The sequence below is a fragment of the Nomascus leucogenys genome, chromosome 14 (assembly GCF_006542625.1).
Source record: "Nomascus leucogenys isolate Asia chromosome 14, Asia_NLE_v1, whole genome shotgun sequence".
Classification (NCBI taxonomy): domain Eukaryota; kingdom Metazoa; phylum Chordata; class Mammalia; order Primates; family Hylobatidae; genus Nomascus; species Nomascus leucogenys.
Window position 1 is genome coordinate 25,235,074 of NC_044394.1, and position 20,205 is coordinate 25,255,278.

Below are 20,205 nucleotides of genomic sequence, written 5' to 3' on the forward strand. Positions count from 1 at the left end.
GCCAGGGTGGCTGAGTTTAGGTGCCAGCTGTTTAGTTTTCCGGGAAAGCCAGCGACCCAGCAGAAAGCCATCCTGGGAGAAGCTAAGTGCAGGCTCCCTCCTGTTGATAGAAGGGGAGACCTTAGCCCTACCTGGCACAACATGCAGGCAACCCTAGCACTAGCTCCCAAGATTGTTTTTGGAGGATCCTACTGTCAAGTAGGATCACCACGCTTTTCTATTCATTCTTTAAAAAGTGCTCACAGCCCACCATATTGACCTGCTAATGACCAGTGCAAGCAAGCAATACCATGCTACAATAATCTGCCGAAAAAAAGAAATCCTCCGAGTCAATGAAAGAGTCCAGAGATGAAAAAGTTTCAATGGAGTAATTGTATAACATTCAGACACATCAGAATATTTATTAAGTTAGTGAGGGAGAAGGCAAGGTAGACATAGTCTATCAGTTGGGGCAAAAGATGGAGAAATGATGAGATAAAGGCAGATATAAGAGAGAAAATAATAGTTGAAATGAATTCATTCAACGAATATTTATTGAGTGAGCACCTGTGCTAAGTTCTGAGGATGACCCAGTGTACAAGACTGAGATGGTCCCTGTCCTACAGACAAGTAAACAACCCAGTAGATAGTTACAAAAGTTAAGATTATATATATATATATATATATATATTTTTTTTTTTTTTTTTTTTTGAGATGCAGTTTCGCTCTTGTTGTCCAAGCTGGAGTACAATGCCGTGATCTCGGTTCACTGCAACCTCTGCGTCCCGGGTTCAAGCAATTCTTCTGCCTCAGCCTCCCAAGTAGCTGGGATTACAGGCATGTGCCACTATGCCTGGCTAATTTTGTATTTTTAGTAGAGATAAGGTTTTACCATGTTGATCAGGCTGGTCTCGAGCTCCTGTCCTCAGGTGATCCCCTTACCTTGGCCTCCCAAAGTGCTGGGATTACAGCTGTGAGCCACCACGCCCGGCCAAGATAATAATTTTTAAAGATTTTTCCCCATGAATTACTTGTACTAACATTGTAACATTCTTCCAAGTTGCAATTCTGTTTACCTGAATGAACTTTTAAAAAATAAAAGAGCCAATGAATGGAATAGAAGCAATAATACTTTTTATACCAGAACAACAAAAAAAAGAATGTATCTAATCTTTAAAAAAATACTCAGAAAAAAAGAATGTTTAGCTTGTTCTGTATACATTTTTAGGAAAAAGGCCTAATTTGGAGGAATTTTTAAACTTCAAAAATAAGAATTTCACTGGGCACACTGGCTGATGCCTGTAACCCCAGCATTTTAGGAGGCTGAGGTGGGAGAATCACTAGAGGCCAGGAATTCAAAACCAGCCTGGGCAACATGGCAAGACCGGTCCCTACTAAAAATGAAAAAAAAATTAACCAGGCATGGTGGTGTGCACCTATAGTCTTAGCTACTCTGGAGGCTGAGTCAGGAGAATCTGAGGCAAGAAGATCGCTTGAGTCCCAGTGGTTAAGTCTGCAGTGAGCCATGATCATGCCACTGCACTCCAGCCTGGCCAGCAAAGCAAGACCCTGTCTCAAAAAAAGAAGAATCTTTACAATGTCTAAGATACAACAGCTAATAATAAAACATCTATCAAGCTCTGAAGAAAATGTTATCATGTAGTAGAAGGGCATTTTCAAATAAGCCAGAAGAAAATGTATCCCTTTTCTGAATAAGCTGACAATCTAGAGCAAGAAATGATCCAAAGAAAAAATTCAAGAATAGGGAAGTTGTAGCTGGAAGAGACTGGCAGTGAGCACTGAAAACAGTTCATCTGTAGAGATGAGTGTTGATAATTAGTTATATAAACATATACATAGTTATACCAATAGGAAAATGGACAAAAGATATGAATAGACAATCCACAGAGTAAGAAATATAAATGGCTGGTAAAATATGAAAGATATTCACCACTGGCAAAATATGAAAGATGCTCACCTTTCACCACTGATGAGGGATCTGCAAGTTAAAATCACAAAGAAATAGCACTTTCCAACCTGTTAGATTGATTTTTTAAATTTTTAAAAACTACTGGCTGGGCTCCATGGCTCATGTCTATAATCCCAACACTTTGGGAGGCTGAGGCAAGCGGATAACCTGAGGTCAGGAGCTCAAGGCCAGCCTGGCCAACATAGAGAAACCCCATTTCTACTAAAAATACACAAATTAGCTGGGCATGGTGGCGGGCGCCTGTAATCCCAGCTACTTGGGAGGCTGAGGTGGAAGAATCGCTTGAACCTGGAAGGTGGAGGTTGCAGTGAGCCAAGATCATGCCACTACACTCCAGCCTGGGTGACAGAGTGAGACTCTACCTCAAAGAAAAAAAAAATTAATAGAACAAGTCGCTTGACAGAGGCATTTATTGGCCAAAGTTGACACAATTTTAGCATCAAAAGAACAATGCCTGTAACAAATTGAAACACACTGACTATATAAAAATCCATGAGTCAGGCCAGGCACGATGACTCACACCTGTAATACCCCAGCACTTTGGGAGGCGGAAGTGGGCAGATCACTTGAGGTCAGGAGTTTGAAACCAGTGTGGCCAACGTGGCAAAAACCTATCTCTACTAAAAATACAAACTTAGCCAGGCATGTTGACACATGCTTGTACTCCCAGCTACTCAGGAGACCGAGGAGGGAGAATTACTTGAACCTGGGAGGCGGAGGTTGCAGTGAGCCGAGATTGCGCCATTGCACTCCAGCCTGGGCAACAGAGCTAGACTCCGTCTCAAGTAAATAAATAAATAAATAAATATCCCTGCGTCCATAGAATACTTAAAATAAAAATTAAAAAAAACAGGAAGAGGAATAAAACAAGCCATCAAATAAACAAAAACTTTTCTAAAGGTGGCCATTCCACCAAGTTCTTATCTGAAAGGGGAAAGAATTAGGTTATTTGCAGTAACCTATTGCAGAGTAGCCTAATAGTCACAGTTGATGAGCAAGAGCCCTTCTTTCCTGAAAAAGTCTAGCTATCAATGTAGACAGAATTGAAAAAAAAAAAACACAATTTGCAATCCCTAGGGAAATAATTAATTAATTCACGAATTATCAATGGATGCTGAAACAATTAGGTGAAAGGTTGGGGAGCTGTATGTTCATCTGGTGCTAAAGTTATCACCCTGCAGTTTACTAAGGAGTTCTAAGATGATTGTCACCACACAGACCCAGTGATCAATCTTAATATCATTAATAATGGGATAAACAAAGCTTCACTATATGCCTTCCGGTATGATGCAGTATTTAGCCTGAATCTAATCAAGCCTTTAGATCCAACTTCCATTAATAGAAAATACTGAGGTTATTGTTAAATGACACCACAAGGAAACAACCAGAAACATCTAGAAGTTGGAACATTCTAAGGTAATACTAGTCTACTCTCTACAAATCAATGTCACAGGAAAAATAAAAAGCTACAGAGAAAGTCTGTTCTAGATTAAAATATATTTCAGGATTTGATAATGGAGGAGGCTATGCATGTCTTGGGGGAGGCAGCACATGGGAAATATTTGTATTTTTTTTCTCAATTTTGCTATGAACCTAAAACTGCTCTTAAAAAATAAAGCCCCCTCCCCATTTTTTTTTTTTTTTTGAGACAGAGTCTCGCTCTGTCACCCAGGCTGGAGTGCAGTGGTATAGTGGTGCAATCTCAGCTCACTGCAACCTCAACCTCTCGAGTTCAAGCAATTCTCCTGCCTCAGCCTCCCAAGTAGCTGGGATTACAGGCACCCACCACCACACCCAGCTAATTAAAAAATAAAGACTTTTAAGGAAAAAAAAGCCATTTCAGAGACCCAACAACCAAATGCCATCATACTTCTTGATTGGATCACACTATAAACAAACTTGGTGCAAAAGATATTTGGGCAAAAAGTGGAAATACTTAAGTGTGTTAATATTATTATGGTTGTACAGGAAAGTGTTCTCATTAGATACGCATATCAAAATATTTAGGAGTAAAATTTTATGTGTTTACTTAAAAAGATTTCACCAAAAAATGTGTGAAACATGACAAAATGCTAAAAAAAATTCTACATGATGGGTATATGGTGTCAATTATATTATTCTCTCTACTTTTTCTGTACATTTATAGTTTTTTTATAAGCATAAAAACTTTTTTTTTTAATTGAGTTGGGGTTTTGCTGTTGCCCAGGCTGGTCTCAACTCCTGAGCTTAAGGGATCCTCCTGCCTTAGTCTCCTTAAGTATTAGGATTGCAACCATAAGCCACCACACCCAGCCAAATTAAAAAGTTGTTTTCTGGGTTTTTTTGTTTGTTTGTTTTTGAGACGGAGTTTCACTCTTATTGCCCAGGCTGGAATGCAATGGTGAGATCTCGGCTCACCGCAACCTCCACCTCCTGGGTTCAAGCCATTCTCCAGCCTCGGCCTCCAGAGTAGCTGAGATTACAGGCACCCGCCACCACACCCAGATAATTTTTTTTGTATTTTTAGTAGAGACGGGGTTTTGCCATGTTGGCCAGGCTGGTCTCGAACTCCTGACCTCAAGTGATCAACCCACCTCAGCCTCTCAAAATGCTGGGATTGCAGGTGTGAGCCACTGTACCTGGCCAAAAGTTACTTTTCTGGTTGGTTTTTTTTTGTTTGTTTTTGAGACAGTCTCCCCCTGTTACCCAGGCTGGAGTGCACTGGCTCACTGCAACCTCCACTTCCGAGTTCACTCAATTCTTGTGCCTCAGCCTCCCAAGTGGCTGGGATTACAGACGTGCACCACCACGACCAGCTAATTTTTGTATTTTTAGTAGAGATGAGGTTTCACCCTGTTGGCCAGGATGGTCTGGAACTCCTGGCCTCAAGTGATTCATGAGCCTCAGCCTCTCAAAATGCTGGGATTACAGGCCGGAGCCACCACGTCCAGCCATAAAAAAAACAAAACAAAACAAAAAAACCCAGATATTTGCCTGGGTGCAGTGGCTCGTGCTTGTAATCCTAGCACTTTGGGAGGCCAAGGAGGGTGGATCACATGAGGTCAGGAGTTTGAGACCAGCCTGGTCAACATGGCAAAACCCCGTCTCTACTAAAAATACAAAAACTTAGCCTGGAGTGGCAGTGGGCACCTGTAATCCCAGCTAGTCAGGAGGCTAAGGCAGGAGAATGGCTTGAACCCAGGGGACGGAGGTTGCACTGAGCCAAGATCGCGCCATTGCACTCCAGCCTGGGCAACAAGAACAAAACTCTGTCTCAAAATAATAATAATAATACCCAGTATTTGTGAGTGTTTGAGAAAACAGACCATCACATACATGTTGGAGTATATACTGGTATAAACTTCTAAGAGGACAATTTCAAGTATATAAATTTTATTTTACAATATACATATCAGCGGGGTGAGGTAGCTCACGCCTGTAATCCCAGCACTTTAGGAGACCTAGGCGGACACATCACTTGAGGTCAGCAGTTTGAGACCAACCTGGCTAACATGGTGAAACTCCGTCTCTACTAAAAATACAAAAATTAGCCAGGCATGGTAGCGCGCACCTGTAATCCCAGCCACTGGGGAGGCTGAGGCAGGAGAATGGCTTCAACCCGGGAGGTAGAAGTTGCAGTGAGCCAAGATCACACCACTGCACTCCAGCTTGGACAACAGAGGGAGAGCCTGTCTCAAAAATAAAATACAGGCCGGGCACAGTGGCTCACGCCTGTAATCTCAGCACTTTGGGAGGCCAAGGCAGGTGGATCACCTGAGGTCAGGAGTTCAAGACCAGCCTGGCCAACATGGCAAAATGCTGTCTCTACTAAAAATACAAAAATTAGCTGGGCGTAGTGGCAGGCACCTGTAATCCCAGCTACTCGGGAGGCTGAGGCAGGGGAATCACTCGAAACCGGAAGGCGGAGGTTGCAGTGAGCTGAGATCGCACCAGTGCACTCCAGCCTGGGCAAGAGATGGAAAGGAGGGACAGACGTCCACTCTTTTTTTATGAGCATGGGTTCGTTTTATAATTTGAAAAATTTTAACTTAACAAATACAGTTACAATGTACATTGCAAATAAGAAAAATGTCCTTATTGAAATTGGGGTTGGGAAAAATACCGTATCCTTATTGAGATGAGGGTTGGGGACTGTCATTAAATCCCAGGTAGATTAACAAAGACAGGAAAATGGGAAGAAAAGCAATTGATTAAAACACTGCGGCCAGGCATGGAGGCTCACACCTGTAATCCCAGCACTTTGGGAGGCTGAGGCTGGCGGATCACGAGGTCAGGAGTTCAAGACTAGCCTGACCAATTTGGTGAAACCCCGTCTCTACTAAAAATACAAAAATTAGGCCGGAAGCGGTGGCTCATGCCTGTAATCCCAGCACTTTGGGAGGCTGAGGTGGGCGGCCAACATGGTGAAAGTCCGTCTCTAAAATACAAAAAATTAGCCAGGCGTGGTGGCGCACGCCTGTAGTCCCAGCTACTGGGGAGGCTGAGACAGGAGAATCATTTGAACCGAGGAAGCAGAGGATGCAGTGAGCCAAGATCATGCCACTGTGCTCCAGCCTAGGCGACAGAGCAAGACTCCATCTCAGAAATAAATAAATAAATACATACATACATACATACATACATAATAAAACACTGCTTGGCTGGGTGTGGTTGCTCACATCTGTAATCCTAGCACTTTGGGAAGCCGAGGTGGGCGGATTACCTGATGTCAGGAGTTCGAGACCAGCCTGGCCCACAATGGTGAAACCCCGTCTGTACTAAAAATACAAAAATATAGCTGGACGTGGTGGTGCATGCCTGTAATCCCACCTACTTGGGAGGCTGAGCAGAGATCACGCCACTGCACCCCAGCCTGGGCAACAGAGCGAGACTCCATCTCAAAAACCTCTGCCTCTCGGGTTCACGCAATTCTCCTGCCTCAGCCTCCTGAGTAGCTGGGATCACAGGCGCACCATGCACCCAGCTAATTTTTCTATTTTTAGTAGAGATGGGGTTTCACCATGTTGGCCAGGCTGGTCTCGAACTCCTGACCTCAAGTGATCCACCCGCCTCAGCCTCCCAAAGTGTTAGGATTACAGGTGTGAGCCACTACACCAAGCCACATCAGGTTTTTGTTGTTGCTTTTTAAGTAGAGATGGGTTTTTGCCATGTTGGCCAGGCTGGTCTTGATAGAACTCATAGCCTCAAGTGATCCACCAGCCTCGGCATCACAAAGTGCTGGGATTGCAGGCAAGAGCCACTGCGCCTTGCTCAGGTTTTCAAAAATATTTTTTGTAGTTTTTTTTTTTTTTTTTTTTTTGAGACAGGGTCTCCTTCTATCACTCTGGTTGGAACGCAGTGGTGCCATCCTGGTTCCCTGCAGCCTCCACGTCCCGGACTCAAGAGATCCTCCCACCCCAGCCTCCTGAGTAGCTGGGACTACAGGCATGGGCCACCACGCCCAGCTAATTTTTTTTTTAACTTTTTGTAGAGACAGGGTCTCACTATGTTGCCCAGGCTGTTCTCAAACTCCTGGCCTCAAGCAATTCTCCCACCTCGGCCTCCCAAAGTGCTGGGATTACAGGTGTGAGCCACTGTGTCCTGCCTCAATAAATATTTTTGAATGAATTAATCAGCAAGTAATCGCCTCTATTTACTGTGACTCCGAATTATGTTCAAGAGCAAGCAGTTCTTGACTTCCTTTTCTTTGTAATGATTTAGTGCTTGAAATTACTTCTACCTTTCAGCATTTAAAAATTGGTCATTATTTTCCCATTTTCATCCCCACACTCACATCGAACATGATCTCCACTATTTAAAAGTGTAAGATTTTTGTTTCAGCCTGGGATTTATCCTATTGCAAACTGCTAGCTATTATTTTCAACCTCTGTCAGCTAAATGCCAGAATGTCACTAATCAAAGGTGGTACTTAGGGGTGAAGTGAACGGTTAAGCCTCCAATTTACAAGCTTGTTTTTCCCTGGGATACTTGTGTTAAAGTCGCACGTTCCTGGGTGTGACCCTTTCGAGACAAAATCTCAACTGGTTAGTTAATTACGTATAACTATAATTAAATCAAAGATGTAGGATAATGCAGGCGCTGAAATAGTTTTTGCTAGGCAAGGGTGTGACCTTTTTAAAAAATGTATGATATATGCTGCCATTCGAGAGGCAAGGAAAACATATCTCCAAATTTCCTTTCAAGCGGTCTACTGGGATTGACAGTACCGCGGACAAAGGAGGGCACCAAATGCTCCTTCGAACCAACGGTATACTGAGAGCCCTGAGCCTGTGGGCGGGGCCCCGGAGCCTCCCGGGACCCAAAGGCAGAGGGGGCGTGGCTGAGGGTGGTCCAGACCTCCAGGGGCGGGGCTGCGGCCGGCGAGAGGCAGGCTGGGAAGCGGCGCCATATTGGCGTCGGCCGCGCTGTATTGTCATAAATAGAGCCGGTTTTGTGGTGTTTTCACTACTCGGTTGGATGCCTCAGCCATAGTAAGTGGGAAAGTGAGCGAGCAAGCGAGCTACTAGCGACCGGAGGAAAGTGAACAGGGGGAGAAGGGAACAGCAAGAACAGGACTCCAGAGCGATAAACACTCGCTGGAGAGGGAGACGCAGGAAGCGATGAAAGAGATGTCTGCGTAAGTGGTGGGGGGCGGCGGTTGGGGTGAGGCGGGTAGGGGTGAGCTGGGGTGGTCCGTCTGTGTCCTTGTTTCCGTTCCCTGTCCCTTGCGCCCTGCACGCAGCTCGCCGGGATGGTCTCCTTCCCGGCTCCCGGCTGGTCCGCAAGGGCACCTCCCCTAAACCCGGCGGCTCACCTGGCCACCCCTGCACGGACTCGGGGACTCCGGGAGTCCCCAGCTGTCCCGCCTCCGAGGACGCCCTCAGAAAAGGATGAGGAGGGAAAGAGGTGCCTGTGTCCGTGGGGAGAAATTGTCGGTCACTCGCCTGCCCCCAGCACTGTCTGAGCCCGTCTGCTCCTGTCTGCATTGGCGCAAATACCATCCCCCTGCCTCCCCCTCCTCCCTTGCCGACCGGCTGTCTCCAGGTCTTCAGGAGTGAAAGACCTATCGCAGCCCATGCGTTTCTCTTTCATATGAGGCTAAAGTCTTTTCATCGCCGTCCCCACCCTCTCCCTCACCCCCTGCCTCCCCACCTACCCACAACATCTACCGGTCTGTACCTCTTGTTCACACTTTGATAAGTCAGAAACAGTTCCCATACTTGGCTAGATTTTGTTGTAGCTTCTTCCATTTTGGTCTATTAGGAAATAATTTAAACATGCAGAAAAATGTAGAGAATAACATAAGCATCATTTGTGGAGCCACCACCCATTTCTCCCAAAACGTAACTGTACACACACACACACGTACATACACACACACACACACACACGGTGTGTATGTACATATCTATTTATTTTAAAAAGAAATCAAGCATTCCAGATACATCTGAAGGACTCTCCTACCTCCTTCTCTGGTCCCAATCATCTCTTGCTCCAGATGCCTCCACAGTCTTGAATTTGATGTTTATTGTTGCTGCGTGTCTTTTATTTTACTTCTTTTTTTTTTCGCCCTCGAATCATGGGAGCTGCATGTTTTTTAATGCTATTACTACATACACATTTGTTCATAATAACTGGCATAGTTCTAGTTGTTTTTAAACTTTATATAACTCGTATCACACTTGGAATTCTGTAACTTCTTCAGCACAACATAGTATCTCTGAGCTTTGTTCATGTTAGTATTTTAGTTGTAACTAATTAATATTAATTATTGTATTGTATTCTATTGTAGGAATACACCCTAATTTAATTCTTTTCCTGTTAGTGACTATTTTAAGTTATTTCTAAGTTTTTAATGTTACAGTGTGACAGTCAACATTCTTTTACGTGTCTCTGTATGCTTGTAACTAGAATTTCTCTAGGTTGTTTGCCTGTAAGTGAAATTGATGGTTTGAAGGGAATGTGGGATTCTGTTGTTTACTTTCGTCTCCCCTCTAGACGGAGGAAGTTCAGAACCTAGATTTGGAATTTTAGGGCCAGTAGGCTAGTTGGCTAACTTTGTCAGCATGCAGGTAAGAAAATGAGGCCCGTCATCATGGTGTCAGAGCTGAAGTAGTTAGGGAGGAGAGAATGGAGTAGTGGAAAGAGGTTTTGGAGTTCAGATTCTGGCTTGTCCTCTCTCTTTGACTTTCAGATACTTATCTGTAAAATGGCACTTATTCAGTACCTCTTAGGATTATTGCGATTGAGTGATACTATATAGATATGTAGATAATTACTCTGTCCTATTCACTTACCATATGTATTTACCTATATATTACACAAACAATACCAAAACACTGCTCTAGCTTTCTCAGAGGTAAAAAGCCAAATCTTTAAAAAGAAATTACAACTTGAAATAACTAATTGAAGTTATGTTTGTTCTACAACAAAATAAATACAGAAGATAAATTAACCTGTATTTTGTTTTTTGGGTTTTTTTTTTATTTTTGAGTCATTTTGGAAGGTATACAGGCTATTTTATCTTCCATTTGATTATTTATCCCTCTCTACCTAATGAGATTTTTTTTTTGTTTTGAGACGGAGTTTCGCTCTTGTTGCCCAGGCTGGAGTGTGGTGGCGCGATCTTGGTTCACTGCAACCTCTGTCTCCTGAGTTCAAGTGAATCTCCTGCCTCAGCCTCCCGAGTAGCCGGGATTACAGATGTCTGCCACCATGCCCAGCTAATTTTTTGTATTTTCAGTAGAGACAGGGTTTCACCACATTGGCCAGGCTGATCTTGAACTTCTGACCTCAAGTAATCCACCCACCTCGGCCTCCCAGAGTACTGGGATTACAGGCCTGAGCCACCACGCCCGGCCTCTAATGAGATCTTTAGCTATTACAGCGTGTCTTACTCTGTGCTCTTAGTAGTGGTAAGACAGTGTTTTGATCAGTTAAAATCCAAGAACAATTAAACGATCTCTATTGTATGTTGCTTTTTTACAGGGCTAATTTATTCAACTTGAAAGATTGTTTCTAATTTTGAGATTACATTCTTACTCTTGGTGTTAATGGCCCTTCATGGAAGCATGGTGAAGATAAATGGTAGTGTTGGTCGTTTAGTGTGTATGTTTTTACTTTCATAGCAAAATTAGAAGTTTTGCCAACCCCTGTTGGTCCCAGTATTTATTTTGAAGTTGATTAGTTTGTGTAAACTCAACATCTCAGAACTTCAATTGGCTGAGCGCGGTGGCTCACGCCTGTGATCCCAGCAACGTGGGAGGCCGAGACTGTTGGATCACCTGAGGTCAGGAGTTCGAGACCAGCCTGGCAACGTGGCGAAACTCCGTCTCTACTAAAAATACAAAAATTAGCTGGGTGTGGTGGCACACGCCTGTGATCCCAGCTACTTGGGAGGCTGAGGCAGGAGAATTGCTTGAACCCGGGAGGCGGAGGTTGCAGTGAGCTGAGATCTCCCCAGTGCACTGGCAGCCTGGGAGACAGAGACTCCATCTCAAAAAAAAAAAAAAAGAAAAAAAAAATCTCAGAACTTGTGTTGTACTTTATTCAAGACCGTAGTTTCCTGATGGCTAAGATGTTTGGAGGGTGGCTCATGTATCTTCCAAAAGATTGCCAGTAGTATAAAGAATTTTATTTCAATGTGAAGATGGGATGGGTACCAGTCTAAAATGAAGAAAATAATTAACTAGAATCACAAAATACTAGGACTGTAAACTCTGATTCAAGCAGAGGATGTTAACCTCGGTTTCCCAAGGGCAAATCTAATTGTGATTTCTTTTTAAAAGCCAGATTATTTCACAAGGACCTTCTAATGGGATGTTTTCATTTCTTTCCTAGGGAAAAAAACCCATTGTTTTTACTAAAAGCTTTCTTTCAAGTGGTTGACTGCTTTTCAAAGATTCCAGAATCTGGATGGCACTTGACTTAAGTCTGCAGGGTAGTGGAGGTGGCCCTGGCACAGATCCCAATCAAACTCTGGGTTTGAGCTGAGTGGTGTTGGTACAATTGTGTTGATGCCAACACATGCTGCGCTTGGCTTGAAAAAACATGCTAACCATGAAAGCTGTAGGCAGTATGAATAGCGCCTTCATAAACATAAACATAAAATACCCATTTTTCCTTTAAAAGAAAGTGTCTGCCACTACTGTTAGTACTAAGTAAACTTTTAAGGTAGCTAAATTAACATGAGTAGATTGAGAGATTCAGTGTATCAGTATGGTATATACTTTAAATTTTTTCTGTTTCATTTTTATTACTTTCTTGAACAGAAACACCGTGCTGGACAGCCAGCGTCAACAAAAGCATTATGGAATTACCTCTCCAATTAGTTTGGCATCTCCTAAAGAAATTGATCATATTTACACACAGAAATTAATTGACGCCATGAAACCATTTGGAGTGTTTGAAGATGAGGAAGAATTGAACCACAGGTATGTCATTGAAAACCATAAAATATTTGACTGCATTATTTAATCATGAATTCTACGAACATATTGAATACCTACTGTGTCTCTACATACAGGTGCAGAAATGACAAAAAGAAAAATCTTGGCCCTCTTGGAGCTTACCTTTTAGGTAGGGGTTAGAGGAGGAGATTTGTCATCAATAATATCAGTATTACACTCGTGAGTAATATTACATATGATAAGTGCTACTGAGAAAAAGCTGAGGGGGTAGAGGTTTCAGGGAAAGCCTCATTTAGAAAGTTACATTTAAGGGAAAATTTAAAGATGAAGGAGGGAGCCATGTGTCTATCTGAGGGAAAAGTGTTCTAGGCAGAACTCTTGAAGTGGTGTATTTGAAGAGTACATAGCCAAGATACCCTGGGTGTCTGAGCAGTGAGGAAGCAGGAAAATACAGGCTTAATGAAAGCAAGGTGGGAAGGAGCTTGGAGGGCAAGAGCTCTTAGGACCTTGTAAGGTGTTGTCAAGGTTTGGTTTATTCTGAGTGAAATGAGAAGCTATTAGGGTTTTGAAAAGAAGATTGACATGACGACTTAAAAAAGTTTTAACGGTCACTCTGGCTGCTGTATTGAGAGTAATCTTAAGAGAAGTGCAAGGGCAGAGCAGAGAAACCAGTTAGCAAGCCATTATAATAGCCCTAGGAGGAAATGATGGTGGCTAGAACCTGGAGGATGGTCGTAGAGGTAATAAAAAGTAGAAATCTGGATATATTTTAAAGGTAGGGTTCTTAGGGTTTAATGACTGGAATGTGTGTGTGAGGGGTCAAGGATGATGGCCAAGATTTTTGGTCTTAGCACCTTGAAGGATGGAGTTTCATTATTTGTGGAAGACTGAGGAAGAAGTAAGTTTGGACAGAAGTTCAGTTTTGCATGTTATCTTTGGGATGTCTAAACCCTACTTTTCTCTTTTAAATGTGGATTCGTTTACACCATTGGTTATAAGTTTGTTTTAATAATACCAAACTGCTTCAATACTATTAGACAGAAATTAGCCAGTAGTTAGTTCCCCCATTTTAATTAGTCAGAGACCTATTACTAGCAATGAGAGAATTCTAGCTTCTATTACCACATTGAATTGAATTAATTCCATAGTAAAGCCAAGAAAGTTGACAATTCACTAAGCCTTTACAGCCTCATTGAAGGCAATTTTATGATTTTTATTAGGGTTTTTGAATTTTGAAAATAGCCCAAAAACTAAAATACTGTAATCAGATTTATCACCTCTTTGGCACTGTTAAGGATCTAAGAATGCCAAAGAGATGGCCCTGTGTCAATAGATGTGATAGCATTATCACATGTGTGTTATGGTTTTACCCTAGCATCAACACAAAGGGTACTGCCTATATGGGTTTTTAAAAATACTGTTTGTTCATTTGTTTGTTTGTTTTAATCTGAAGCATTTTTTTTTATAGGCTGGTGGTTCTTGGTAAATTGAACAATTTAGTAAAAGAATGGATTTCTGATGTCAGTGAGAGTAAGGTAAGACTCTAAACTATGTGGAATTCTTGTTTTTATTATATCTGGTCATTCATCCTGGCAATAAGATGCTGGTGTTGAGAAGTATCTGAAATATATCAAAGCTTGGCTGTCTGGTATATGTAGGAATGAACTGGTCTAGACGGTTGAATTTCTAAGTAGATGAGGATTTACCCAGAAGTAGCCAATATATAGCTGTGAGTCCACATAATTGTCTTATTTGACTCATATGTAGTAGGCCAAAATTTAAATATCAGATTTTACTTAAAAATCACATTTCAGCTGTTTAATAAGATCTGGCAATGCTGGGCCTGCCTTTGTGCATGGCAGGAAGAGGCTTGAAGGGGATTGGGCTCCTGTCTTCCATTGCCTCATGGCCCCCACCACTCCCTGTTTTCTTTGCAAGGTGATTAATTGAGCAGTTACTATGTTTCTCATGTGGTATACCCTTATTTGCCTACCTGCTTGGTTCCTAAGACATAGGAATTTGCAAACTAATTTATAACTACACAACCTTTTTCCCCTCCTGTAGCTTAACTATTTTTTTCCTGAAATTGATTACATTTTCCTGCTTTGTGTAATGCAGTCCTCCCTTGGTATCCTCCGGGGGATTGGTTCTGGGACCTCCAAAGATACTAAAATCTGTAGATGCTCAGGTTCCTTATATAAAAATAATACAGTACATATATGCATGTTACCTTTTCATATCCTTTTGCATACTTTCAGTCATTTCTAGATTACTTAAAATATCTAATACAATGTTAATGCTGTGTAAATAGTTGTCACTGTAATTTTTTTTTTATTAGCATGTTTAAATTTTTTTTTCTTCTTTTGAGATGGAATCTCCCTCTTTGGCCAAGGCTGGAGTGCAGTGGCGCAATCTTGGCTCAGTGCAACCTCCTCCTCCCAGGTTCAAGTGATTCTCTTGCCTCAGCCTCCCGAGTAGCTGGGACTACAGGCGTGTACCACCACACTGGGCTAATTTTTGTAATTTTAGTAGAGACATGGTTTCATCATGTTGACCAGGCTGGTCTCAAACTCCTGATCTCAGGTGATCCGCCTGCCTCAGCCTCCCACAGTGCTGGGATTACAGGCTTCAGCCACCACGCCTGGTCGTAAATTTTTTTTTTCTTTTTTATAGACAGGATCTCCCTCTCACCCAGGCTGCAGTACAGTGGCACAGTTATATAGCTCACTGCAGTCTCAAACTCCTGGGCTCAAGTGATCCCCCAACCTCAGCCTCCTGAATAGCTGGAACTGTAGGAATGCACAATTGTACTTGGCTTATTTTATTTATTATTTTTTGTAGAGACAAGAGTCTCACTGTATTATCCAGGCTGGTCTCAAACTCCTGGTCTCCAGCAGTCTTCTGACCTCAGCCTCCCAAAGTGCTGGGATTACAGGCATGAGCCACTGCGCCTTGCCTAAAATTTGCTTTATTTTTTATGGCTTTTTCCCCCCAATATATTTTTTTTTGAGTCCTTTTTTCATTTTTTTTATTTTTTTAATCATTTTTTTATTATTAATTTTTTTTTGCACACAAAACAATAAACATTTTCTAAAAATACATACAAACAAAAAGATGCATATCAAACATATTAGGAAGGTTGCACCTTCCCACTCCGCCTCCCAGAGTGGGAAGACGGGGAATAGAAATGGGGGGTGGGAATTAAAGAAAATAAATGAGAGAGGAACTTTGTATGGATCAATGGTAATAACTCAATCCTCTATTTGACAAAGAAGAAGAAGGAAGAGGAAGAAAAAGAAAGTGGGATAAAGGATCAGAAAGGGAGGAAAATAGAAAAAATTAGAGTATGACTCCAGGGTAGACCTGTTTTGTTGTCGCTGGGTTGGTTGGTTGGTTTGTCTGTTATATTTTTCATATGTTTCGCCATGTTGGCCAGGCTGGTCTCGAACTCCTAGCCTCAAGTGATCAACCCGCCTCGGCCTCCCAGAGTGCTGGGACTATAGGCGTGAGCCACCACGTCCAGCCCCCCCATTGCTTCTGGCCTCTGTGGTAGACCTTCCAGACGGGGCGGCTGGGCAGAGGCGCTCCCCACATCCCAGACGGGGCGGCCGGGCAGAGATGCTCCTCACTTCCCAGACGGGGCGGCCAGGCAGAGACGCTCCTCACTTCCTAGACGGGGTGGCGGCTGGGCATAGGGGCTCCTCACATCCCAGACAATGGGCGGCTGGGCAGAGGCACTCCTCACTTCCCAGACGGGGCGGCCGGGCAGAGGGGCTCCTCACTTCCCGGACGGGGCGGGGGGGGCTCCTCACTTCCCGGACGGGGCGGCCGGGCGGAGGCGCTCCTCACTTCCCAGACGGAGCGGCCGGGCAGAGGCCCTCCTCGCTTCCCAGACGGGGCGGCCGGGCAGAGGCGCTCCTCACTTCTTCCCAGATGGGGCGGCCGGGCAGAGGCGCTCCTCACTTCTTCCCAGATGGGGCGGCCGGGCAGAGGCGCTCCTCACTTCCCAGACGGGGCGGCCGGGCAGAGGCGCTCCTCACTTCCCATATGGGGCGGCCAGGCAGAGGTGCTCCTAACTTCTTCCCAGATGGGGTGGCCGGGCAGAGGAGCTCCTCACTTCTTCCCAGATGGGGTGGCCAGGTAGAGGTGTCCCCCCAATATTTTTTATCCATGCATGATTGGTTGAATCTGCAGATGTGGAACCTGCAGGTACGGAAGGCTAACTATCTTTTGAATATAATTGTTTTTGTTTTTGTTTTTGTTTTTGAGATAGAATCTTGCTCTGTCGCCCAGGCTGGAGTGCAGGGATGAGAGCTCAGCTCACAGCAGCCTCTACCTCCCAGGTTCAAGCGATTCTCCTGTCTTAGCCTCCCAAGTAGCTGGGGTTATAGGCGCACACCACCATGCCCAGTAAAAATTATATTTTTAGTAGAGATGGGGTTTCACCATAGTGGTCAGGCTGGTCTCAAACTCCTGACCTCAGGTGATCTACCCGCCTCAGCCTCCCAAAGTTCTGGGATTCCAGGTGTGAGCTACTACACCTGGCCTTGGTTTTGTTTTTGTTTGAGACATGGTCCCTCTCTCGCCCAGGCTGCAGTGCAGTGGCATAATCTTGACTCACTGCAACCTCCACCCCTGAGTTCAAGCAGTTCTCTTGCCTCAGCTTCCAGAGTAGCTGGGATTACAGGTGCACGCCACCATGCCCAGCTAATTTTTGTATTTTTGGTAGAGATGGGGTTTCACCATGTTGGCCAGGCTGGTCTCGAACTCCTGACCTCAAGTAATCCATTCTCTTCGGCCTCCCAGAGTGCTGGGATTACAGGCATGAGCCACCGTGCCCAGCCTCACAATTGAATTTTTATTATTGTCTGAGAATCACCACTGCGAAGATTATTTTACTGGCTGTACCAGAATGAGGGAGAGAATGTTCAACTGGGTGATACCATTTGCCTCATCACTAGGTAGCCCATACTGTTATATTTTAAGGTTTTTGTTTTTCATAGTTTTCCCATCTTTGCCTTAACAGCAGTCAGTTGAAAGGTGACGTCTCACAGTTGTCAGTGTGTCTAGCTGTAAAGTCCCTTTCTGCCCCTTTATCTGCATGGATTTAGAAATTAGGTAAACAACTGAATTTTTTTTTTTTTTTTTTTGGAGATGGGGTCTTACTCCATCACCCAGGCTGGAATGCAGTGGCACGATCTCAGCTCACTGCAACCTCCGCCTCCCAGACTCCAGCAGTTCTCCCACCTCAGCCTCCCTAGTAGCTGGGACCACAGGCATGTGCCACCACAACTGTCTAATTTTTGTATTTTTGATAGAGACGGGTTTTTGCCATGTTGGCCAGGCTGGTGTCGAACTCCTGAGTTCAAGCAATCCACCTGCCTTGGCCTCTCAAAGTGCTAGGATTATAGGCATGAGCCACCACACCCAGTCTAGAATTCTTTCTTTTAACAGCTTTTATTATTTTTTTCTGTAGCTATGATAAATATGTAGAATTGGTTCTTTTAAACAGTAGGCTCAGAATAAAGTTGAGTCTCCTAAAGACTATAGTCATTGAGTTTAACATGGTCTTTATGCTATTTACTTTTGTTGCCAAAAGGCTGTCTGCCTCATTTCTGAACTCAGCAAGGTTATCAATAGTTGAAGTTATTGGATGAGTCAAATTGAGCAGATGGAAATGCTAGTCACAGGTAATCAAAAAAAATAAGTTAGTTAACATCTTCCATTGAGCAGATGAGGTCATTTTTCTATGTGAATTGTAATTGTCTCTTTCGTGTGAGGGAATGGGGGAAGGATCTCTCACTGTTTGCCAAGCTGGAGTGCAGTGGCATGCATAATCATGGCTCACTACAGCCTCAAACTCCTAGGCTCAAGCAATCCTCTCACCCCAGCCCTCCAAGTAGCAGAGACTACGGGTACACATCCTGATGCCTAGCTACTTTTTTTTTTTTTTTTTTTTTGTGGAGATAGGGTCTTGCCATGTTGCCCAGGCTGGCCTCAAACTCTTGTACTCAAGCGATCCTCCTGCCTTGGCTTCCCAAACTGTTGAGATTACAGGCATGAGTCACAACCACGCCCAGCCTATAATTCTCTTTTTTCTTTCTTGTTTTTTTAAATTTAAAAAAAAAAAGTGATGAGGTCTCACTGTGTTGCCAGGCTGATCTTGAACTCTTGAGCTCAAGTGAACCTCCCACCTCAGCCTCCCGAAGTGTTAGGATTATAGGCATGAGCCACCACTCACAGCCTATAATTCTCTTTATGTATATTTTACTTTGGAAAGTAACTGAAGGATTTGGGTTTAATCAAAGATGATTTGAATCTGTACACAATTGGGATAAATAGTGTAGAATCCCAGATCAAATCATTTTCGTTAGATACTTTGGGTGTGGCAAACTGATTTAGTAGATCACTTTCTCATAAATCATGCAAGAATCAGACTTCTCAAAGTAGAAATGTGAACTAAAAGATTTTTTTAAGGTCCTGTCTTCTCTGTCCATTTCATTCATGTTACTCATCAATAAATTTACGGATTCCTGGGCATGGTGGTGCATGCCTGTAGTCCCAGCTACTCAGGAGGCTGAAGCAGGAAGATCTTGAGCCTAAGAGTTCAAGGCCAGCCTGGGCAACGTAATGAAACTCTGTCTCTTTAAAAAATCTGATTAATTTACTGGCTTCTTTCTAGCTATAAAATTATTTGTGATACTCTTAACATTAATATTCATTACACAGAGGCATTAACAAGCATAATATCCTGTTCTATAGATACTTATATTCAAGTTGAAGTTAATCAGCAGATATTATTCTTTAGAACTTTTACTGGGCATTGTGAGAAAATACAGAGAAGTAGTAGACACAGTTCTTAACTCTGAGAAATTTAAATATGATTGAAGATTAAATATGAAATATGATTTTACATACCAAAGAAGTCAGTAAATATAGCAAAAAAGAATTTAAGAATTGTAATGGCAGAGAGCACAGAGGAAAAAAAAGCTTGTTAGGGAGTAGGGATAGGCAGGGAAGGCTTCATGGAAGAGGTGGAACTTGAAGTGAACTTTTTAAAGTGAATGATACTGATACCCAGAAGCTGGACATGGTGGCTCATGCCTGTGATCCCAGCACTTTGGGAGGCTGAGACAGGAGGATCGCTTAAAAACAGGAACTTGAGACCAGCCTGGGCAACAAAGAACCCATCTTTGCAAAAATTATTTAAAAATTACCCAGACACAGTGGTACCTGCCTGTAGTCTCAGATACTCTGCAAGCCAAGGCAGGAGGAATATTTTGTGCTCAGTAGTTTGAGGCTGTGGTGAGCTAAGATCACACTGCTGTGCTCACTTCAGCCTGGGCAACACAGTGAGACCCCATCTCCATCTGTTAAAAAAAAAAAAAAAAAACCCAAAAAAACAAAAGATGCCCAGAGAGGATGGGCAAGCACTTGAGGCAGGAACAATGGCAAATGCAGTGAAAAGGAGGTTGGATTCTGTAACCATGTTGGTTGGTTGGTAGTTGGAGCTTCAGAAAGGAAGATAAGAAGACAAGGCAAGAAAGATCCCTAGGAACATGTCGTGGAGATTTTCAACAACAGGCCCAAGGATCCTTACCTCAGTAGTTAGGGAAGAAGACATTGGCAACTTTTGAGTAGAACAACTATGTTTAATAGAGTAATTTAAGAACATCAGCCAGTGAATTTTATACAAGATAGTGAAAGAGAAAAGGAAGATTAATTAGGGGTAGTTTAGGATGCCATTAAATAGCCTAGAATTAGGGGAGTAGTCGTTGAATAGAAAGGAGGCCACAAATGTGAGGGATATAAGCTAAGAATTTATAAGCCAAGAAGAAGGAAAAGGTT

The 20,205-nt window shown here is 43.2% G+C and overlaps 1 protein-coding gene across 5 annotated transcripts in view; it reads left to right on the forward strand.

The window, feature by feature from the left end:
* The first annotated feature begins 8,319 nt into the window (after positions 1-8,319).
* PAPOLG (poly(A) polymerase gamma) overlaps positions 8,320-20,205 on the forward strand; it is a 41,112-nt gene continuing 29,226 nt past the window's right edge. For 2 of the 5 annotated variants that reach the window (XR_004033314.1, XM_030827584.1), the window contains exons 1-2: positions 11,592-12,381; positions 13,826-13,892. Coding sequence is in view for 3 of the 5 variants with exons in the window: in XM_030827584.1 (XP_030683444.1) it covers positions 12,167-12,381; positions 13,826-13,892 (282 nt within the window). In the remaining 2 variants the exon portion in view is untranslated. Of the gene's footprint in view, positions 8,586-11,591; positions 12,382-12,502; positions 12,527-13,825; positions 13,893-20,205 lie in introns of those variants that run through there. The other 3 variants (XM_030827585.1, XM_030827586.1, XM_030827587.1) reach the window with 3 other exon arrangements.